This window comes from Rattus norvegicus, chromosome 2 (assembly GCF_036323735.1).
Source record: "Rattus norvegicus strain BN/NHsdMcwi chromosome 2, GRCr8, whole genome shotgun sequence".
Taxonomy (NCBI): Eukaryota; Metazoa; Chordata; class Mammalia; order Rodentia; family Muridae; genus Rattus; species Rattus norvegicus.
The window spans coordinates 61,759,960-61,784,518 of record NC_086020.1 but is presented as its reverse complement, the minus strand read 5'-3'; the positions used below and the strand labels follow the sequence as shown (position 1 = coordinate 61,784,518).

Here is a 24,559-nt window from a genome sequence, read left to right as displayed (position 1 = left end):
CTACCAGGTATGCTGCCACTGGCAGCACTGTCTACAAGGAGAGTCTGTATCTAAGGATGTCTGGCTCTTGGTTTGCCACCCTCCATTATACCCAGACTTGATTACAACCTTGGAAAGTCCTAAACTTGCACTCTTAAGAGATTATTTACAGAACAAGCATTCCCCCATGCTTAACCCAAAGTTGACATCAACAAGGCCCACCATCTCTCTGGCGGTGGGATGAGAATAGAAACAGTGACAGCTGTCAGTGTCTGTCCTCAAAAGCCTGTCTCTTCTCAACAGCCGGCTTAGATGAAGACAACAACACGGCATTGTTGCTTGGCACACCCACACGTTAGTTGAAAATGAAAGACTCTAAGGAACAGAAGCCGCTCTGGCAAAATTTGTCCACATAGCAAAACAATATGATGAGCAGGAAAGAACTGCAAGTAGCAGATACACCTGGTCACGATAATCACTCTTATTTTGATGTACAATGCTCTGTATGTCTTCTCAGTCTGTGCATATATTACACACGAGTACATCATGTTCCTGTGTATGTGTACACTCATGTATAAGTGCATGCACATGCATGTAGAGGTCGGAGGTCAATGTTGGATACCTTCAACTTTCACTATTTAACTTATCTTTTGGAGAGTAGGTCTTTTATTGAGCCCATAGATTTCCAATTCATCTAGATTCTTTAGCCACCAAGCCCCTAGGATGATCACCTCTCTACCTTTCTAATGCCAGAATAAAAGGGCATGCCACCCCATCCCCATTTTTTTACATGAATGCTAAGGAGCCAAACTCTGGTCATCATGCTTGCACTGCAAGTGCTTTACCAACTAGACCAGCTCGCCAGTGCCCTGGGGCTATCTGATCACACTGAATCGCTAAGATTCTTTTGTTATGATTTGGATTCTAAATATACCTCAAAGATTTGCTGATGTGCTAAGGGCTTTGCTTTCCATCACCCTGAGAAAATACCTGAGTCAATCCATTTGAGGGGTGGGGGGCATCGTTTTAGCTAATGGAAAAGGTTTCTCGGATCATGGTGGCCAGTAATCAGAAAAAGAGGATATCACATACACCCTTTGAGGGCACACTTCTAACGAGGAACTGGCTTTGTGTAGCTAGGTCCTACTTTCTAAAAGTCCACTCACTTATTAAATTGTCAATGAATTCACCCAGAAATGAGGTTATAACCTTCATGGTCCCAAAGGCCTAAGACCTAGCTCCCTGCTAAGCGTGCTCTTGGGAGGGGTACATTCCATGTCCAGATTTTAACAAGCTTAGTTCTCCAGCAATGACACTACTGAGAAATGGTAGAACATTTAGGATACCAAGCCTTGTGAGGAAGCTGGATCATCGGAGTCAGGATATACTCCATCCCTTCCTCTCTTTCTTTGTTTCCCAGTTAGCGTGGGGTGAGCAATGTTTTTCCACCATGATGCTCTGCTTTGCCACAGGCCCAAAAAGAGCAGAAATGACCAGAGATTGAAATTTCTTCCCCCCTTAAACTGTTCGCCTCAACTCATAGCAAAGCACGCCAGATATGCAGCTTGCTCAATGTCACTTCCCGCTACAGTCCATAAGTATCATCGGACTTTCAGAAATATAATTTGCCAAAAGATGCAATCCACAAGAAGTAAAATAAAATAGCATTAGTATCTCTGGGTTGGTGGGTTAGTATTCTTTATATCCTTCTACGCACAGAAATTGCCTGGGGATCTTGTTAACTTGTAAGTCAACAGGTAGATATAATCAAAGAATGCACATATCTCACGCATTCCAATGAGATGCCCATCCTTTTAATCCATGGGCATCAAGGCCCTGGTTCCCCTAAAGTAGCAAACACCAAAAGAGTCTTTTGTATGGGGTGAGGACATTAGTATACAATTCAGCTAGGTCTTGAGCTCTGTTCCTGACTCCCAAATCCAGTAGAATTATTTCATACAGACTGTCTAATAACTACTCCAGTAGTCACTAAACGATGACCTCCCACAAGTAACTAAAACTTTTAACTCTCAATTACATAGAACTTAAAGCTTAATCCTCCTGTTTGTCCATTTTCCCGAATCCTGACTGATATATGTCACTCGGAGGAAATATTGGGAAAGGAACTAGCTATTTCTAAGATTTAAGCTCCCGGAACCCATGATTCACACAGGGGCAAAAAGAACTGAGATAATAAGGCAAGGATGTTTAGAGGAGACTCTGGGCTCAGAGTCTTCAGTTCCTGGAATGAAAACAGCTATGATAGTGTCTAGAGTAGAGGCGTCCATGAGAAGGGAGGCATGTCCAACTAATAAATCTGTATAAACATTTAAACAAGGTTGTTTGCCCCATAATAGGGTGTCTGGCGTCCTATGTCCCATAATAGCAAAGACTCTTTCTTCAGATGCCAGGACCCAAGCAGTGGAGAAAGCAATGCTACTTCTCCACTTCCTGGTATCTTGGGTCTCTCCCTCCCACTTGCAGTCCATCATGATGGGAACCTACAAGGTGAAACCAATGAATGAAAAAGTAGCCAACATGAAAGGGAGGCAGGGGGCTCACTGTGTTTAAGAGCCTGTCCCACAAAGCATCCGCAGTGAAGCTAGGAATTTCCAGCAGCCAGAGGCTCAGTCTAATGTCTCATTCTGAGTAAGCATGGGCTTGAACAGGCAACCCCAAAGGTCAAAAGTCAGGGGAAATTCCTCAGCCTGAAGCAGAGGCAAGGGATAAACAGAGCATTTGTTTCCCTTCCCCTGGGAAGATATAATGACTCCTGACACACAGGCAACCACCACGAAAATGAGTTGTTTTTAAATATGAATCCCCACATTCGTGATCAGGAATCAGCAAGAAGCCTGGAGGAGTGAGTTTTCCCACACTCCTAAGCTACATCTGTCTTCATCTGGAGTTCCAGAACATGAGCTCAGAAATGTAACTACATTCTTTCTGTGTGTGGTAAAGGAACCAGTAGGGCTTTGCAACTGGCCCAGAATTGGACTGCCTTTGAGGGTGTTCATAGTCTGAAAGATCCTTCCTCTAGCTACACTGTCATGTAGTGATACATGGGTAGTTTAAATCCCATGAATCCTCACTCATAGCATTAACACAGCAAGAAAATGCTTAATGCTTGTGTTGGGGGAAATTAGAATCTAACAAGTTTAAAGTATTAAAAATGGAACAGCATTATCCCCACTAATTGAAAGCTTATTTGTTAGAACCTGCTAAACTCTTCCACAGCTCCATGGCCTCCTGTACCACAGAGAAAGAAGAGGACTAAATTTCTTCTCGGAGCACACGTTTCATTTGTTTCCATGACAGAGACAAAACTCTTGTAACAGCGACATGGCAGACAAGGAAACAAAGGCTGCCTTCCTAAGTGACTCAAGTATGTATTTCAGCACTGTCACTTCCTCAGCAGCTTAGATGAGCCACAATGATTTTTCTACATACACTTATACAATCTGAGCCTTTACATAACTGCTCCAAGTCATTCTTCACTAAGGAGCAGAAATAAAAGAGCCCAACACTTCAGGAAATAAACACACTCACTCTTTACCTTGAATTAAGTGAGATATTGGGAAGAGGAACTAGTGAGTGTTTTCTTCAGCACATTGGAAAAAGTCTATTTGATTTAATACACGTATACACATACTGCACACACACAACACATGAATGGACAGTGCACATATACACATATTACACATACACTATACGTACACACATACCACACACAGGCGCGAACGCACACACACACACACACACACACACACACACACATCTCCTACTCCTCCTCCTCCTTCTCCTCCTCCTCCTCCTCCTCCTCCTTCTCCTCCCACTATTATTTGAAAATAAAGGACTCAGGCTCTGGAAAGCATGCTGACAGTGGATTATTGTGTGCCCAGGTGATTATCATCTCAGAACCGCAAAGCTGGGATGAATACTGTGGATAAAAGGGCTCAGAGAGTATGGCAGTTGAACAATTCATTTTTTGAAAACTACAAGAAATCACTGGAATGAGGTAGGTAGAGGCCAATTTAAAAGGCTCCTCTGCAAAGAAATGCATTTTTAAAAAGCTCCTCATCCAGGCAGACAGCCACAATGCGGCCTATCACTTTAAGCAAAGGTGTTGTATGAAAGCTTTCTTTCCCTCCGCAGGCAGGCTCAACCTTAACCAGATGCTTTGCTTGTTTCCTCTGGCAGAGCCAGAGGTGGAGCTCAGCTCCCACTACTCTGTACAGGAAGCATCTTTGTGAGCACAGATCCAACCTGCACAGTGAGACTCAGAGCCTAGACTTGGGGTTCCCTTGATGCAAACTGTCCAAAATGTAAAGCTAGAAAAAAACTAAAAGCAAAGAAGGCCTTACATTGACAGATAAAAGAGAGACAAGCAGCTATTTCCACCATTCTCAGAGGCTTCATGACTGGGTTCAAGACTCAAGAGAGAAACGCATACTGTATAAATCTTTTCACTGGGAGCTTTGCTCAGCTAGACTGTAAGCTAGCCTAAGTCGACTGGAGCTAGACTCTAAAGCACAGCCTAAACTCAGCACAGCCAAGACGAGTACAAGGTACACGTGGTGTTGCATTTTCCTTCTATCCCTGAGAAATCTCTTTAAAATTCTGCCTGAAGCTTAGAGTTAGGACTCTGCAGTTCTTTGAAGGAAATGGCTGGACCAGTCTCAGAACTGTAAAGGTGATAGCTACCCCCTTCTGGAGTCACTGCTGTCATCATCATGGTGGAATGAATGCACTATACACTTAGATCCTTGAGCTGAAAAGGGTCACAGAGCAGCAGCAACAGTCTGATGCTACCATGATTATTGGATGTAGCAAACAGTCCAATTGCACTGTGATAGTGCACTGTGGGGACTAAGACACTGTTTAGGGAGACAAGGAAATGGAATCCAATTTTGACCTGGGAAGGTCTGCCATACAAAAGCTCATCCACTCAAGCATAAATTACTGAATGTATTCATATTACTGTATTACTACTGCATCATGGAACATACTTAGACACACATGAGCATGACAAGGTAAAGGAGACGGTGAAGTGGAATGAAACAAAATATCAAATACTACGAGGGTTTTCAGAGGTTTGGTGGACATAGTCTTACTCGGGATAACCTGAATTGAATGTCTAGATCCTACAAGGAAGTAGAAAAGAACAGATTCTTGAGAGTTGTCCTCTGACCATCAAGAACACCATGGCATGAACATGCCTGAACACACACACACACTAAATTAACAAATAATAAATTTGTAAAGAAAGCAAAAACAGAAAGTTTCTCTTTAAAATGAAATAGGTTGTGTAAGTGAATACTAGAGAAGTTCACCACAGTCTAGATTTGCAAAAATGACTTTATATTAGAGTTCTAAGGATAAAGAAAAAAACTAAGAAGAAATAATAGCACCATCTGGGGTGGTGCTCTAGAGAGAGACGAGCATACCCAAAGGCCATGAGGCTGGAGTGTGCTTGGTACATTTGTAAATCAGGAAAAGGGCATTGTTCAGGAGGAAAATCTATCAGACAGAAGGCTGGCAGTGGGCCAGTGGACACCCTGGAACCCAGAACAAGGAATTCAGATTTCACTTTCGTTGGTGTACAGCCAGCAGAAGACTTTAATCGGGGTAGTGTTGCTGCATGCAGATGTGAAAGACTAGGCTGAGCACCGTGGGAAATGACACGCAAAGAATCAGGAGGAGAGTCAAGGGGAGCACTGGGGAGGGCAGAGAAGGGTCCAGATGAAAGGTGATAATTAGGACTGGTAAGGGCTTCTCAACCTCACGACTCCTGACATCTTGGACACCCCGATCTTCTGTGATAAAGGCAGTATCATCCTTGGTCTCTTCTCACCAAACAGTAGACAGCATTCCCTCTTTCCCAGTCATGACAATCAAAACCAATTCTCCAGATATCACCAAACATCCCCTGGAGAGCCAAATTATACCCGTTGAGAATAAGGGAGCTGAAGTGTTAGCTGATCTGGTGACAGGAATTCAGATTCCGAGAATATTTTAAGACAGAGTTGACAGGGTTCGCTGACAAGAACAGATGTAGAGTGTGAGAGAAAAGAGGAGTCAGTGATAAGATATCCCCCAGGGATTTGAGGCTAGACCACTGAAGAGTGGAGGTGACAAGTACAGGGATGAGAAAGCTGAAGGAGGGAGAGAATAGCTATAGAGTATGTAAGATTTGGGGTCCCTAGTAGTTTTCTATACAGCAAGGGTAAATTGACTGCTGAGGTTCCAAGGAAGTATCAGAGCTGGATGCTGAACTTCAAAGATATGCATACATCTATATAAAAACAGATTCAGGGGTATATGATCATGAGAGGATAAATGTGACGCACACATAGATGACAGGTGACATCTGAGAGTATGACTAGGGAACAAGAGTAACACAGGAACACTTGGATTTCTGCAGCTCAGTGTATGGTAAGAAGCAAAAGACACTGAGACACAGCTGGAGAGGAATCGTAATGTTACAGCATTTTAATGCAAAGAGGGATGGATTTCAATTGACATTAGCTATGGAACAAAGCAGAGAGAGACATCAGGTTTAATGAGAACAGAAGAGAGCACCAGCAACACAGACTTCACCAGAAACTTTTAAAAAGCAATCTTCGTGTAGCATGCGAACAATTTAATAAAGACACCCAACTACTCTCAATAAGCCAGTGAATGAGCCACTGTACCTTCATAAAATGTTTCAAAGTTGTTGTCCAAAATTATGTGGGGCAAGAAGAAGCTGCAAATATGATTGCCCATGCTTTCCACAAAAGAATGGTTTGCAGAGGGCTAGTTAGGATTAAGGCAGTCACCAAACACAACATTTTCCTTACAGCTTTCCAAACAAGTTGTCAATTTGAAAATCTGTTAAGGCAAGAGTTAAATGAAAGGGGGGCTAGGTTTCTTCAAACTGAGCAGAAACCACTGTTCATACTAGCAAAGCACAAGAACCAGTGAACATCACAACAGGCCCTTCTCCAAGCAGGCCTGCATCAAGCATCCAAGTCTCTCTCGTGAATAAAAGCAGCCATTCCAACAGGTTTGCCCTGTTGCAATGGGATGAGAGATAGCTAGCCTTCTCCCACAAGAATTTAGAATCTTAGCACTCTCCAAGACTACATAGACAGAGAATAAATATGACTGAGCAAACTAAGTATAGTTTTGCAAATGGTTATTGAATGATTCTACCCAGTATACTCTAACTCAAGGGAAAGGGGGGGGGGAACTAGAAAGCAATTAATTTTCTCTGCTTGAGAGCTTCATTTTCCAGCTACCTAACTTCCCCATAGGAAGGAAATACCTAGCAGCCAACACACCCAAGCAACCCAATAGGAGATCCGAATATTACAGTATTAAATTCTCCAAGAGTAAATTTAATGAAAGTTATTTTTAAAAAGAGTAATTGGCTGGGAAGTATCCTTTGAGAAATGTCATTTGGGTGGTATTCATAATCCCTTCCAGGAAGACTATAAAAGTCTCAGCATGGTAGAGTGTAGAAGGCCAGTGATGACGGAACTTTTGGTTCAAATAATAATCTGGAAAGATATTGTGGACAGAAGCGAAGGTCCTGGAGCTGCTGTGGATCAAACATCTGAAGAAGAGGAAACAACTCACTCAGTATATCACCTGAGGGAATTCAAGTCATAGTATTGAAGCCTTGAAATTCCTGGCATTGATCTGCACAGTAACTTTAATATTTTATGTATAGTACTAAAATCACGGGCAACAAAAGAACTGCACAAGAGCATAAACCAAAGGCTACAACAGCAACAGCAACAAAAACCAACAGACCAGAGAGACCCTGTGCAGTGGGAGAAAACATTTGACTCTTATCTGTCTAGTAAGGGCTTAAAACTGAACCAGAGTGAACACAGAACTCAACAAAGAATTAAAAAAGTGTTTTTCCAAATCAATCAATAAATAAATAAATAAGTACAGGCCAATACAAAAATGCATTTAATTTCACTAAATATCAGAGAAATGTAAATAGATAAATAATGATACAATCACATTGTTCCCATTAGATTACATCATACATACACATACATACACATACACATACACACACACACACACACACACACACACACAAATACACATACACATACATATATCTTTCCTTTCAGGAAATCTTCAAGGAAATATATAGTCAAAGGAAATGAAATTACTATTTAGAACATTTGATATATAGAAAGAACTCAAATTCCTAAGCAGGGTTAACACATAGACCAACCATCCCACAGTGTCAAAGAATTCCCACCCTGTAGAGATAACAAGGCACATGGTGCCCTGAGCTATTACATACAGTTTCTATATAAACTAAATGCATAAATAAAAATCCTGGAAACTACAAAAAGCTGCTGAAAATCAACGTGGAAGATCTTAATAGAGTTGAAAATACCATTCATGTCCAGAAAAACTCAACCCAGCAAGGATGTGCTTTCTCCCCACATCTATATACAGGTTCAGAATAATTCCTGTCAAAATTACATTAAGTTTAGGTAGACAAGATTTTTCTAAAATTTCTATGAAAAGTCAAAAGAACTAGAATAACTAAGATACTTACAAAAAATGAGATAAAGTAGAAGCAGCCAGTCTATATATATGAAAAATGTAGGCTATTAGAGCTACACTTAGAAAAAGGCTCAGAAATTTGTCCAGGCAATTTTTGTAAAGCCAGGAAAGCAATTAAATGGAGGAAATACAGACTTCCAATAAGCGTATCTGGAGAATTAGATAGATTCTCATTAGGTAAATGAACAAGGGGGGTAGGGGAGTGGGACAAAGGAAAAAGAGGAGAGTGGGGGTGAAAAGAAGAGAGGAAAGAGAGAAGAATCTCCACTTAAGCATCGTGCATCATATTAGAAGGGGTAGTGCACTTAAATGTAATTATAAAAGGAGACATGGGAGGGTTTAGAGGGTGACAGGGGAAATGACTTAATAAGGAAGGAAATAAATGGTTATAACTACAAAGGACAAGAGGGAATTCTTGTGATGGAAATGCTTGACATGTTGACTACATCAATGTCAAAATTCTGTGATTTTGCAAGATTGTCACTATTAGAGGAAAGTGGGCCAAAGGTACTTGGCATTTTTTTCTGTACTCTTACAACTACACATAAATCTACAACGAACTTAAAGTTTAAAATTTGACTCAAAAAAAAAAAAAAACCAAACTAGGAAAGTAGTTGGTTCCGATTTTAGTACACATTTAAATCTAAACCAGCAAGCAAATCTCAGGATACCAAAAGAGAAAAGGACTGAAGGCTGGGGCTGAATGAAGTCACAGCTGGGTGGCTCTAGGGAGACTCTCAATCAGCCAGCCCTTCCCCAGCAAGGGCTGGAACAGATACAAGAATTGACTGAGCCAAGACCAGCACTCAATTTAACAAGACTGTATGGAAGAATGGCTGAGACCAAGAATCAAATAACCTGTTCTTAGTTAGGAGTAAAACACATTTAGTGACCAAGAGACTAAGGAAAACATATGAATAAGCAAAGAGATTGGCAGAGTATTGTGCCCCATAAAATTACGCACTCGATTTTAGAGGAGGAATCTAACCCTTTTACTGCCCTTCCAGTGCAGAAATGTGAATTGAAATACAAGGGACTCATTTGAAGCCCGTCCCTTAAGATTCCCGCCAGCAGCAAGCCCCAAACCCTGCCCACTGGGATATTCAAACTCTTACTGAGGCTGCATTCAGAATATAACTGAAGAATAACTATTTGCATTCCCATCAAACAGCTCCGAATAAAACAAATACACTAAGCATTTCAAGCAGAACAAACGCCACCATTTCACAGTTTATAAACATTCGGTGTACACAGGATGGGTGGTTATGATAGACAGATTCTACTCAGCAGAGGATGTGGATGAACTTGGTCTGGACTCAGCTCCCATGGTGATAGAGACCTGGGCTGTGTGGCAGAGTGTCACATGAGGAGAGCAGGCCCACAGATTTCTATGAGTGACTTTCTGAAGGTCTTCACTTTGAAACCATTTAGCCCTGCTCCAGAGCAGATTAAGACACCTCAGAGACAACTTCAAGAAAACCAATCTCCCAAGCAGTACACAGAAGACCACACCTGAAGCAATCAATCAATCAATCAATCAATAAAAATAAAAAATAATGTGATTGCTGAGATCCTGGAGTGAGAAGCACATATTCTGGTCCCCATGTTAACTTCTGTTAACAAAGACAAAAAACAACTTGAAGAAGAAATGGGTTCTCACATGACAGGTCACCATCAAGGGAAGCCAGGGCAGGAGTTAGGAATGCAGAGGCAGTAACAAAAGCAGAGAGTGTGGTGAAATGCCGCTTAATGGATTGTCCCCCATTGCTCGCTCAGGACAACCTATCCAGAGGTAGACTGTCAGCAGTGGTCTGGGCCCTCCTGCATCAGTCAATGATCATAAAAATTCCCCACAGAAATTTCCTTAAGGCAAGTCTGATAGGAAGCAATTCTCTAAGTGAGGTTCCCTCTACTCTGGTATCCTTAGTTTATGTTGCGTTGATGAAAATTAACTGGCACACCATGAAAGTGGCCCATTCCCAAGAAAGGCTTCCCAAATGCTAATTCTGCCCCTGGAGTGGTATATCCTAAGCCTATCACATAAATGATAAGACTCAGTATGAGGGTCATCACTGATTGAAAGAGAGGACAGATTCTAGACATGTGGTCAAGTAAAGTCAGACCCAAGTCCATCCATTTCCTTCTGACCAGGACCACTATAAGTGGGCGTTGATAAAATTTGTCACATTATTTCACAAACTTAAAGCCAGTTGGTGGAGTGTTTATCAAAGGGAAATATTTACTTGTCTTTTGGTATCTTTTTATAGTCACCCATTAATTGCTAAGTGATATGTGAGAATCTCCAAAACAACACGATTAGAGTATTTCTGATAACACTACTCAAATGACTTGGCTCTAATGCTAAAAGTTTTGTCATCGTGACTATTACTTTGGCCTCCTGCATTTAGTATGAACCTGAAATCTTATTCTGAAAATGCCAAAAAGATGGGATTTATTCACTGTGCCTTGAACACTTGAAAGTTAAAAGGATTCTAGCATTTTATTCCTAAGGCAGGAAGGAATAAGGCTCAGTAGGCAATTTCCCTTGAAAACCATGGGATGAAAGTAGGGACACTTAGAGCAGCAATTCTTGCCCCAAGCTGCTGGTTAGAATACTCTGGGGAGAACAACTACTTTACTGCTGGCCAATATTGCTAATTAAGACCCATTCTCTTGGTAACACTGCTTGACTACCCTCACTGGGAAGCTTTGCAAAGGCCAGGAGCCTGGCTCCACTATCAGTCAAATCATAACACCTCAGGCAGAAAATGCCAGGCAACAGACAGTTTATCTATTTCATTAATATTCTGTCAGCACACAAGAAATGTGACCTTTTCCTCCGCACCATAAGAGCTCTTGGGTGAACCCAACCAACATTGACCCAGGCCTCAGATCAAATGCTCCAGATCAGGGTTCTCAGATTTTCATGAACATAAGTCCCAGAAAACAGGTTAGTGATGCAATTCAAAATAGGAAAATCTGTGACGTAATAGTCACTTGACATATTGCTTGGCCAGAGTGTGCAGACAGAAAGGTCTAAATTATGCAGAACAGAAACTGTCAGTGAAAGAGTAGTAATGGAAAGACAGGACAAATGCTTTCTGAGAGAATGCAGATGTCCAGGTGATTTTATTTGGCAAACCTCAGAGCTGCCAAAACCCTCAAACTTAATGAAATAACAGCTCACCACAGTGTGTCACCCCTTGTTCTGAGCCTGTTTTAACACTGTCTCCAATTTATAGATGAGAAGAGGAGGAGGGGGGAAAGGAGGAGGAGGAAGAGGGGAGAAGGTAGAGGAGGATGAGGAGGACAAAGAAAAAGGAGAAGGAGGAGGAGGACAAAGAAAAAGGAAGAGGAGGAGGAGGACAAAGAAAAAGGAGACGGAGGAGGACAAAGAAAAAGGAGGAGGAGGAGGACAAAGAAAAAGGAGGAGGAGGGAGAGGAGGAGGACAAAGAAAAAGGAGGAGGAAGAGGAGGAGGACAAAGAAAAAGGAGGAGGAAGAGGAGGAGGACAAAGAAAAAGGAGGAGGAAGAGGAGGAGGAGGAGAAGGAGGAGGAGGAGGAAGAGGAGGAAAGCAACAGAATCTACTGACACCAGGGCCCCACAGGAAGTTTCATGACAGTGTGCATATAGGCAACTAGGCATACACTATGAGTGCTGGTGGCCCTGCCACTCGGCCTGAGAGGAACATAGGCAAACCTCAGCATGACTCCTAAGCCATGTCTTAAGCAGTAGCTGTTTGGGCTGTCACAATGTTTGCAGCTAGAAGTAAGTGGATAAAGAAATCAACCTTTTACATTCTTGTATTTGTCTACCAGTGTTAGAGATTGAACCCATGGCCTCAAGTATGATAGGTTAATACTCTACTATGTAACCCCACAGCCCCAACCATGTGTAAACATGAGTTCAGAGTTTGAAAAATAAACTTTGCCTCATTTCGACGTGCAGTGTATAATAATGGGAATGTACATTTACGTTAACCAGGACAAGAAACCTATGCACCATTTCCAAGCTTCCTCATGTGTTTGTTCAAAAAAAAAAATGGAGAGAGAAGGACTTTACACAAAGCACATCACAAACCCTGCATTTTAGTAATATTAAAAGAATGCAGTCGGCTGCAGGAACCTATTGGTTCCTGCACCCAAAACTGAACTGAACCAGTCCCACAGCTCCCTGCACCCAAATCCCATGGGGGAGAAAGCTGGACCATCAGAAGTGCGGACACTCCTGTGAACTCGGAAGAGACAACTATTTTGTGCCCACATTCCTGACCCAACAAGAAACTGCCTAGTACCCTCTGTGCCCTCTGGGCACAGGGACCTAGGAGCAGTCAAGGGCAGGACCCTTTGGGTTTCTGTCTGCACCTAGAGCTGAAAACCAGTCACCAGGAGCACCTACATACCTGAGAGCAGAGGTAAGACCAACTCTTCTGCACCAAACAACCCGCCTAGGGCCTTCAGGTCACACAAACCCAGGAGCAGCTCTCTGTTCCCAGATCCAGCAGAAAAAAAACAGGTCTACAAGAGTACTGACACAAAGGCCTAAAGGAGGGTCAAGTCAGTGTCAGAGACAGCAAGACAAGCTACCCCCGGGACAACTTAATGGTGAGAGGCAAGTGCAGGAACCTAAGCAACAGAAACCAAGACTACTTGGCAATATCAGAGCCCAGTTCTCCCACCAAAGCAAATACTGGATATCCAAACACACCAGAAAAGTAAGATTTGGATTTAAAATCACCTCTTAAGATGATGATAGAGGATTTTAAGAAGGACATAAATAACTCCCTTAAAGAATTACAGGATAACACAAGTAAACAAGTAGAAGCCCTTAAAGAGGAAACACAAAAATTTCTTAAAGAATTACAGGAAAACACAATCAAACAGGTGAGAGAATTGAACAAAACCATCCAGGATTGAAAAATGGAAATAGAAACAATAAAGAAAGCACAAAGAGAAACAACCCTGGAGATAGAAAAGCTAGGAAAGAGATGAGGAGACATAGACACAAACATCACCAACAGAACATAAGAAATAGAAGAGACAATCTCAGGGGGCAGAAGATACCCTGGAAAATATCGGCATAACCATCAAATATAATGTAAAATGCAAAAAGCTCCTAGCCCCAAATATCCAGGAAATCCAGGACACAATGAGAAGAACAAACCTAAGGATAAGAGGTATAGAAGAGAGTGAAGATTCCCAACATAAAGAGCCAGTAAATATCTTCAACAAAATTATAGAAGAAAACTTCCCTAACCTTAAAAAAGAGAGAGAGAGAGAGATGCCCATAAACATACAAGAAGCCTACAGAACTCCAAATAGATTGGACCAGAAAAGAAATTCCTCCCATCACATAATAGTCAAAACACCAAATGCACAAAACAAAGAATATAAAAAGCAGTAAGGGAAAAAGGTCAAGTAACATATAAAGACAAACATATCAGAATTACACCAGACTTCTGGACAGAACTATGAAAGCCAGGAGATACTGGGCCAATGTCAGACAGACCCTAAGAGAACACAAATGCCAGACCAGGCTACTGTATCCGGCAAAACTATCAATTAACATAAATGAAAAAAACCAAGATATTCCATGACAAAACCAAATTTACACAATATCTTTCTACAAATCTAGCCCTAAAAAGGATAATAGATGGAAAACTCGAACACAAGAAGGGAAACTACACCTTAGAAAAAGCAAGAAAGTAATCTCCTTGTAATGAAACAAAAAGGAGAGAGAGACACAAACATAATTTTACCTCTAACAACAAAAATAACAGGAAATGACAATCACTATTCCTTAATATCTTTTAATATCAATGGACTCAATTCCCCTATAAAAAGACATAGACTAACAGACTGGATATGTAAAGAAGACCCAGCATTTTGCTGTGTACAGGAAACATACCTCAGAGACAAAGACAGATACTACCTGAGAGTAAAAGGCTAGAAAACATCTTTTAAAGCAAATGGTCCAAAGAAACAAGCTGGAATAGCCATTCTAATATCGAATAAAATCAACTTTCAACCAAAAGTTATCAAAAATGATAAGGAAGGACATTTCATATTCATCAAAGGAAAATTCCACCAAGATGAACTCTCAATCCTAAATATCTATGCTCCAAATTCAAGGGAACCTACATTCATAAAAGAAACCTCACTAAAGCTCAAAGCACACATTCCACCTCACACAGTAATAGTAGGAGATTTCAACACCCCATTCTCATCAATGAACAGATCATGGAAAAAGAAATTAAACAGAGACATAGAGAAACTAAGAAAAGTTATGAACCAAATGGATTTAACAGATATTTATACATTTTATCCAAAAGAATATACCTTCTTCTCAGCACTTCATAGAACCTTCTCCAAAATTGTGTTATCCTGTAATTCTTTAAGGGAGTTATTTATGTCCTTCTTAAAATCCTCTATCATCATCTTAAGAGGCGATTTTAAATCCAAATCTTACTTTTCTGGTGTGTTTGGATATCCAGTATTTGCTTTGGTGGGAGAACTGGGCTCTGATATTGCCAAGTAGTCTTGGTTTCTGTTGCTTAGGTTCCTGCACTTGCCTCTCACCATTAAGTTGTCCCGGGGGTAGCTTGTCTTGCTGTCTCTGACACTGACTTGACCCTCCTGTAGGCCTTACCTCTGCTCTCAGGTATATAATCGGTCACAAAACAGGCCTCAACTGATACAAGAAGATTGAAATAATCTCACGCATCCTATAAGATCACCACGAACTAAGGCGGGCCTTCCATAACAACAAAATTAACAGAAAGCTCAAATATACATGGAAGTTGAACAATGGTCTACTCAATGATAACTTGGTCAAGGAAGAAATAAAAAAAAGAAATTAAAGACTTTCTAGAATTTAATGAAAATGAAAGCACAACATACCCAAACTTATGGGACACAATGAAAGCTGTGCTAAGTGGAAAACTCATATCTCTGAGTGGCTCCAAAAAGAAACAGGAGAAAGCATAAATTAACTTGACAGCACACCTAAAAGCTCTACAACAAAAAGAAGTAAATACACCCAAGAGGTGTAGAAGGCAGGAAATAATCAACCTCAGGGCTGAAATCAACCAAGTAGAAACAAAAAGTACTATACAAAGAATCAACAAAACCAAGAACTGGTTCTGTGAGAAAATCAGCAAGATCAATAAGTAAACCTTTAGCTAGACTAACCAGAGGGCACAGAGACAGTATCCAAATTAACAAAATCAGAAATGAAAAGGGAAACATAACAGAATCTGAGGAAATTAAAAAAACATCAGCAGATCCTACTACAAAAGCCTATATTCAACAAAACTGGAAAATCTGGAGGAAATGGACAATTTTATAGACAAATAACAGGTACCAAAGTTAAATCAGAATCAGATAAACCATCTAAACAATCCCATAACTCCTAAAGAAATAGAAAGTTATTAAGTCTCCCAACCAAAAAGAGCCCAGGACCAGATAGGTTTAGTGCAGAATTCTATCAGACCTTCAGAGAAGACCTCACACCAATACTGTCCAAACTAGTCCACAAAATAGAAACAGACAGAGCACTACCAAATTCCTTCTATGAAGCCACAATTACACTTACACCTAAACCACATGAAGACCCAACAAAGAAAGAGAACTTCAGACCAAATTCCCTTATGAATGTCGACACAAAAATATTCAATAAAATTCTCGCAAACTGAATCCAAGAACACATCAAAACGACCGTCCATCATGATCAAGTAGGCTTCATCCCAAAGATGCAGGGATGGTTTAATATTCAGAAATCCATCAACATAATCTACTATGTAAACAAACTCAAAGAAAAAAGTCACATGATCATTTCATTAAATGCTGAAAAATCGTTTGACAAAATACAACACCCCTTCATGATAAAAGTCCTGTCAAGAATAGGAATTCAAGGCCCATACCTAAACATAGTAAAAGCCATATACAGCAAACCAGTTGCTAACATTAAACTAAATGGAGAGAAACTTGAAGCAATCCCACTAAAATCAGAGATTAGACAAGGCTGCCCACTCTCTCCCTACTTATTCAATATAGTACTCGAAGTCCTAGCCAGAGCAATCAAACAACAAAAGGAGGTCAAAGGGATACAAATTGGAAGGGAAGAAGTCAAAATATCAGTATTTGCAGATGAAATCCCAAAAGTTCCACCAGAGAACTACTAAGCCTGATAAGCAACTTCAGCAAAGTGGCTGGATATAAAACTAACTCAAACAAATCAGTAGCCTTCCTCTACTCAAAGGATAAACAGGCTGAGAAAGAAATTAGGGAAATGACACCCTTCACAATAGTCACTAATAACATAAAATACCTCAGTGTGACTCTAATAAAGTCTGTGAAATATCTGTATGACAAGGACTTCAAGTCTCTGAAGAAAGAAATGGAAGAAGATCTCAGAAGATAGGAAAACATCCCATGCTCATGCATTTCCAGAATTTATATAGTAATAATGGCCATTTTGCCAAAAGCAATCTACAGATTCAATGCAATTCCCATCCAAATTCCAACTCAATTCTTCATAGAATTAGAAAGAGCAGTTTGAAAATTCATGTGGAATACCAAAAAACTCAGGGTAACGACCGTCTCCACCACAGGGCTCAATTAGCATGTGTCCAGTCCCCTGGGGACCTGGTAGCGACCGTCTCCACCACAGGGCTCAGTTAGCATGTGTCCAGTCCCCTGGGGACCTGGTAGGGACCGTCTCCACCACAGGGCTCAGTTAGCATGTGTCCAGTCCCCTGGGGACCTGGTAGGGACCGTCTCCACCACAGGGCTCAGTTAGCATGTGTCCAGTCCCCTGGGGACCTGGTAGCGACCGTCTCCACCACAGGGCTCAGTTAGCATGTGTCCAGTCCCCTGGGGACCTGGTAGCGACTGTCTCCACCACAGGGCTCAGTTAGCATGTGTCCAGTCCCCTGGGGACCTGGTAGCGACCGTCTCCACCACAGGGCTCAGTTAGCATGTGTCCAGTCCCTGGGGACTGTTACTATAGGGTTTGCAGGATAAGGCATGGGGTGTAAAGGGACATGAAGGGCCGGATACTCACCAGTCCTTGGCAGGCACTAAGAGCTGCTGTCCCCATCCTGATTGTGGGGCCCTGTTGCAGAACTGTGCCCCTGAGATGGCAGGGCTGCCCTGAGGAAGCCGCCATCTTCACATGGGAAAGGTTCCCATATCTCCTCTCCACGACATAGCCATTGGAAAGAAATTCCCAGTTGACTGTCAGATTGAAAAACAGGTTTTTTTCTTCGTGTGAAATCCTGTAGTACACCTGGTCCCCAGAACCACCTGCAGCTCTCTTCTTCCTGCTGCCAGTGACAGGGTGATGCAGGCCATAGGACAGAAAGTGGCCACTGGCATCTACTTGGACAGGACTCACTATGTGGTATTCTGGCAGGGACTTGATAAAATGTTCTGAAAGAAAAGGAAACAGAAGAAAACTCAGAGACCCAGCCTGAGCGTAAGCAAGACAAACCTACTCCCATTTGGGCCTGAGATTGCAGCTCGCTGCTTGCAAAACCACCACTGACTTAAAGCTTAGAGACTGTTCCCACTGCACTAATACTGTCACCATGGAACTCTCTGAACATCTGACATGTGCATGGCTTCTGTCCTCAGTGTGTGTGGCAGTCTGAGCTGACCTACGGTAGAACTTTGGATATCAGCCACTCTATCACAGTCAACTTAAGATGCACTTTAATTCAAGAGGAATATTCTGAGGAAAGAAGCCAAATCAGTGTGCCGAATAGGACATTGCCAGGGCAGGGCTCACTAATGTAAACTTCAGAACTTTACAGAGCTGAAGTCCTCACGAACTTCCTGCTAGGTATGTCAGGTCACAAAATTTCTAAATAAACATCACACATAATCCCCGATAATGCTCAACAAACATCACACGTACGACGACATCAGAGTGACCTGTGATGCAGCAGGGCACTTATGTGGATGGGGGGGGATGTTAAAGTACAATTCATAAAAATAAAGAGGAAACAACACACTTGGATCTGAGGCTCAAACAATGAAAACAACCACTCTGGAAATGCTTCGTTGGTGGTTTGCAGAATGACAAGTCTCTACTAATTAGATCCATTATTATTTGAGACCATCCACGTACCAGGATGTACAAGGATTCAAATGGGCGCAGCTGGTCCTGCAAAGCACCTGAAAACTCACTTTAGCCCAAATTTGATCTTTTGCAAAAGAATAAGGGGAAGAAAGAGGAGATGGAGAAAACAAGGAAATGGGAAACAGGAAATCATGGAGGTGCGGGGAGGGAAAAGAAGGGTAGGGAAGGGAAGAGAAGGGGAGGGCAGAGGACCCATGGAAGATTCAACCTGAAACTTTCTAGCATTCATTACCTTGTTCATATTATTCTCATAATTATAAAGCCTTTTGCAGCCCATCACAATCCCATTTGTGCTTTAAGACCAAAGAGTGAAATCCAAAGCACTAGATATAGTGGCCCTGCAGGGGCTGAAAACTTGAGACAATTCTGAATGACACGGCGAGACCCTGACTGAGAAGAAAAGACAGACAGTCTATCCCTCCTCTATTCTCCTACCATCCCAGACAACTGAAGCTCCATGCCCTTCCTCTGAAGGCTCAGCCCCTTACTTGCTTCTTTCTGCACTGCCTCCTCTTCATTGTATCATATGTCCCCTGATACTTCCCGTAATGTCTGAGGCAGAACCTCAACATCCCAGGGTGTGTGTCCAGTACTGACGAGTCCATGAGTATCCACACTGATGGTCACTGAAGGAACTGGACTTGATGGGAGTCGAGAAGGCTTTCCTCACAAACGAATCCCTTCCCACATAATTTTTTTTTTGGACCCATTCTTCTCAGGCTTCGATGAAATAAGAGTCAGAGCACAGACTGTCTGCTTCCAGAAAGTACCAAAGAGTCTTAACTTTTTAAGTGTGAAATGTCCAGGCCTGCTCTAACTGCAACATTTAAGCACAAACCAACCACACAGGGACCAATCCTATAAACATTGTTTAAAGAAAAGTAAGAAACAAGAAAAGTTCGCATGGGGCTGCTGGTATTAATGGAAAACACACACACACACACACACACACACACACACACACACTAATCCCCACACACATGAACACTGTTAAGTTCCCCAAAACATATGCAAACTCAAGCTACATGTGGAACGCATCTGAAGGAATTCCTCTGGGGAATGAGCACCCCCCTCCCAAAAAAAGGAAGAAAGAAAGGAAAAGAAAAAAGGAAAAAAGAAAAAAGAATGTCAGCAATTTACTGATAATAGCACAGTGGTCTGTGAACCAGGTAGGTTAGGATAGATACAGATGGAGCATTCCACAGCACAGCTCTTAACTACTGCTACGTCAGCAAGGCCATGGCTGTAACTGTCACCTGGCATTAGTGCCCAGATAGGGTCACTATGAAGATTCTAACCACTTCTCTCAAAATGAGTTCCCCGAGGGAGGGGCTCTAGGGAGTTCAGCAGTTAAGTGCTGGAAGACCTCCAGCATCGACGTAAAATTGCTGGTATGGCAGCGGTATCCACTTACTACCCTAACACTGGGGAGGAAGAGACCTGAAGATACCTGAGGTTCCTTAAGGAACCTTAATCGATGAGGTCTGGTCCAACAAAGGATGCTGCCGTGAGTCAGATAAACCTCTTTGCTGTGCACATCAGCCAGCTCAGGTACTTTGTGATAGAAACAGAAAAGGAGCAGTACACTTTTCTTGGCTTCTCCTTTCATCTAAGCCAAATAGGAAAGGCTTGGATTCACACCTGTGAAATCTGAGCTCAGAGCTCACTTCTAAGTTCTGTCCACACTGCTGGGGGATGGTGGGGAGGTCTACTACAGACAACCAAATACTCACTTGGTATCATTAAGACTTGGGGAAGGGCAGGGGACTGAGAGAATAGAACTCTACCACAGCCTACACGGGGATAAGGCTTGATTAAAATTAGATTTGAAAACCTAAACCACAAGCTTCAATTTCTTGAAGTGTATAGTTTAAAATAACAAAAACGAACAAACCAAAAAAAAAAATCGAAACCATGAGAAGCTCCGAGAGCAGCCTGTGGGTAGACTCCATTTTGAAAAGACAGAAGAATACCAAGTAGTCATTTGCCTTCAGCTTAGGAAGAAAATCGAATGATGTGAGAATGTTCGCCTGTTCCCCATGGGGCTTAGGTTAAATCTATATATTGCTTTAGGGACTAACCATGAGTTAGTGCATCATCTCTGCTAGGCAACTGTGCTTGTCTTTTCTGGATAGCTCCAATTTCCGTGTGACTGCTGCTAAAGAGGACAAGCACATCTACATATTCTCATTGTTTCTCTTAATCGTAGCTGAATGTCTTAGACTATTTTAAAGATCTGTAAAAAGTACTGTTACAGAGGCTTATTTCCATAACTAAATTCCACAGGTTGCTCTCCCTGTACAACTATTTATTATAGAAATCCAATTACCTCGATAGGTCCTCTCGGAACTGTGAAATATACCACAGGAGGCTCACTTTGCTCCGTAACCGCATAATAATGTATGTACTGACCGGATAATTTATTATAAACTACACGAAGTGACATAATTTTGAAATCATTTCCTACAATAACAGCACTAGAGTAATTTCCTTCTTGTAGATTTGTTTCCACATAGCAGAAATGAACTGTAATAGATTTTCTCCATGATCTTCTATGTACCCAGAGCTCATCTTCAACATGAGATAAAGTATATGCTTCCAGGTGTCACATCGTAGACAACAGCGTAGAACATGGAAATGACCAGTGGCTTGAAGACATCATAGGTGGCTTTTGATCAACAAACCTTATTTCTGGTTTCTCACTTTATGTTACAAAAGCAATTAACTTTGAATTCTGATCCTTTCTTGGATGAGATATATTGGGTGGGCTACTTTAATGGATCTTGGCAGCAGGAGTGAGATCTAGAAGTCAGTCAGCCACAGGGTGACTGCCCGTTGTCTACATTATAGCAGTATGGCTCTGCCAAGTTGTAATGTGCTGTAAGTCAGGTGTGTTAAGGGGTATTTTAGACAGTAGTGCTTTCAACTTCTGATCACATCGCATGTCAGGAAACATCTGTATATAGAAAACTAAATCCGGGTGCCCTTGTTGGCTGTGGAGGAAAAACAGCATGTTGTGGACAAAACCAAGTGTCTTCTTGTTTTGATATTTGGTTGTAAATCAGGAAACACTGAAGAAGTCACAACACATCCTTACACCAGCTGACTGCTGTGGGAAAAGAGTTCTGCAGAATTAGTTCCGTCTGTCCTGGATAGGATTGGAATTGTCATCATACTCTTTCTGGGTACCAAAACCTCTAGTAATTTACGTCTTTGTGATGCTGGAGTGCAGGGCATTGCACATGCTCACTAAGCAGGTGTTCTAGGTCTGCACTATAGATCCCAGCCCAGAACTATAGTCATGATCCTGTGCAAACCTGAGAACTAGAAAGAACACACAGGTTAACTAGTGTGTAGACCCCTTCCCAACTGTAAGCTGCACCACGCCTCCCTTCGACCTCCCGACTAGGTAGAATTTTGGAAGTGTTCAATACGCACATGTAAATGCACCTGGTGTGTGAAAATAGGGATGAGTGGAATGGTCTCTGAATTGGCAACTCTGAAAATTTAGAATGTGGGCGCAATTCAAAACTCCTGTCAGAGCAGAAATGGAAGGTCATCTTGGTGTCAAACCTAGATTTACTCCCAGAAAGCTTTAGAATGTCTTGCCATTATTCCTCTTCTCTCTGGCTCTCCTCACCCTCCCCTCCTCTTTCTCCTCCTCCCTCTTCTCTTTCTCCCCTCCTCTTTAACTCTCCTTCCCTCCCCTCCCTTCACTTCCCCTCCCCTCCCTTGCCTCTCAGTTCTAATGGAAATCCACAGAGAAATTTCTTCTTAGCTTAAAGAATGAACTACTTGTAAATGCATTAATGAAGGTTGATGATAAGATCGATGCTTTTAAAAACTTAAAGTCTTTTTTAACCTAAATACATCCTGCATGATTAATAAGCCTAGTGAACTTTAAAGCTACTTTGGAATATCAAATACTCTCAGCATATCCCCAAAGGTCACGAGAGAAAAGAGTCATAGCCCACTTTCCAGAGCAACAAGACAGGCCCAGCAGTGTCTGCTCTACACCAGGATGAATTTCCCTTCACAAATATGTGAAGCAAGCAGAGCCCAAAAGCTCACCCAGGAGAATGTGTCTTTGAAGGAAATCATCTCCGCATGCCCTGGGAAGTGCTGGCGGGCTTTGTTTGTGCTGCCTCAGAACAGGGACCTTTCACAAAGGCACTGTTTTTCAAAGAACAACAAAAGCTGCTATTTTAAACTTGGGGGCTTGAGATTGTATCTGGACCGTTTACACAAGCAAGTGCTGGCTGATTGACATCTAACCTCAGTGTTTGCCCACTCTGGCTTCCAAGTAAAGCAAAGGGAGAGAGGGATTTGCATCTGGTTGCTCTCTAAGCCACCGCAGAGGAATTCTTCAGCAGTGTTTCACTTTGCAACGTGGGCAAAACGCACTGCCTAGCAATCCCTTAAACAAGGACAAGTGCGTGTATCTCTCTCTCTCTCTCTCTCTCTCTCTCTCTCTCTCTCTCTCACACACACACACACACACACACACACACACACACACATATGTGATCTCTGCTATTGCTAGCATGCTAGCTGCATGATTATAAGTAGGATACCTGGTTCAAAACTGGGGTTCACAGTTAAGCTCATAAGATCCCCAAGTTCCAGTTTCCCCATTTGTAAACTAGGCATGGTAGCCACAGTACGGGAATCCCAGAAGGGCATTGTCAGTAGTGGGAGGGGCTGACAGGCCATCACTGGGCTCAGACACCCTCCATCTCCCCAATCCCCCAATACCCTCTGCTCTGACAACACCAGGAAGTTGTACTCCTCTCTGAACTGGAAACTCTTCTAAGTTCAATTTAAAACAAGCAAACAAAAGCAACAGCACTTCTTTGCCCTGGGCATCACGAATGATAATAATAACAATAATAATATCATAATAATAAGAGGAGGAGGAAATACAATTATAGACTATCTCCACAGTCTTCCAGTGCATTCTCTCAGAATGCACGCACGGATCACTAAATTTAGACAGAGGAAAAAGTCTGCAAAGCAGGACAGACAACCGCGAGTCCCCAGGAGGTAAATTTCTCCCCAATAGGAATGTCATTTGAAAAAAAAGCAAAACCCTAAATCTTTCCAGGAAACAAAAACACAGCCAAGTGTGCTCAGCAGGAGGCCCGAATAAAATTTCTACCTTCCAGACCCGGAGTTTAAAATTAAGAAAACATTGCCATGAGTGCCTGTGACCAGCTGGGGCTCTTCAATAAAAATAATTTTCTACGTCACAATCTGCAAAGGGGGAAGCTGAAAGCAGGGGGAGGGGTACTGGGGAGCGCACTCTTGGGTCTTTCGAAGCGGGGTGTCACCCCCCAGTGGGCAGAGAAAATCCTTAAGCCCTAGGACGGAGTTCAGCCCTGCCGGGTGGGGGAAGGGGACAAACCAAGTTCCACTGTCCTAGTACATTGTTTGAAAAACAAATAAAGAAAAGCCACTAACCTTGCTTCGGGTCTGGGAAGCGAACCGGCCAGGGCTGAGCTTGTCTCCCATGGCAAAAAGCCCCAAAGTTAAGAAGCTGGGCCACCATGGAGAGCTTTGCCATCCAGTTCCCCTGAGCACATGGCATGGTTCGGTTGTTGGGGAGAAGAAAAGTCAAAACAGTGTTAGCTCTCAGCTGCAGATACCGAGTCCTCGCCCGTGGCCGCGCAGGAAGCCGCAGCGGAGCATGGTCCAGGCGTGGGAAGGGAGCGGCCCGCTAGCTGCCCAAGAGCTCTAGTGGCCTTTTGAAGTAGACAGGACCAGAGAACTTCTCTGCTCTCCCTTTCCTGAAAGGGGAGTGAATGAGCTGACAGCTTCTGCTTTCTGAGGGCCAGAGAGTGGACTGGGTCAGAG

The 24,559-nt window shown here is 42.3% G+C and overlaps 1 protein-coding gene across 2 annotated transcripts in view; it reads right to left on the bottom strand.

The window, feature by feature from the left end:
* Positions 1-24,544, bottom strand: part of Adamts12 (ADAM metallopeptidase with thrombospondin type 1 motif, 12) — a 294,742-nt gene extending 270,198 nt beyond the window's left edge. Inside the window, exons 1-2 of one of the 2 annotated variants that reach the window (XM_039101948.2) lie at positions 24,167-24,544; positions 17,627-17,994 (exon numbers count right to left, since the gene is read on the bottom strand). In XM_039101948.2, coding sequence (XP_038957876.1) covers positions 17,627-17,994; positions 24,167-24,293 — 495 coding nt within the window. In that variant the 5' untranslated portion in view covers positions 24,294-24,544. The remainder of the gene's footprint in view (positions 1-17,626; positions 17,995-24,166) is intronic. The other variant, NM_001106420.4, reaches the window with a different exon arrangement.
* Between the last annotated feature and the right edge of the window lie 15 nt (positions 24,545-24,559).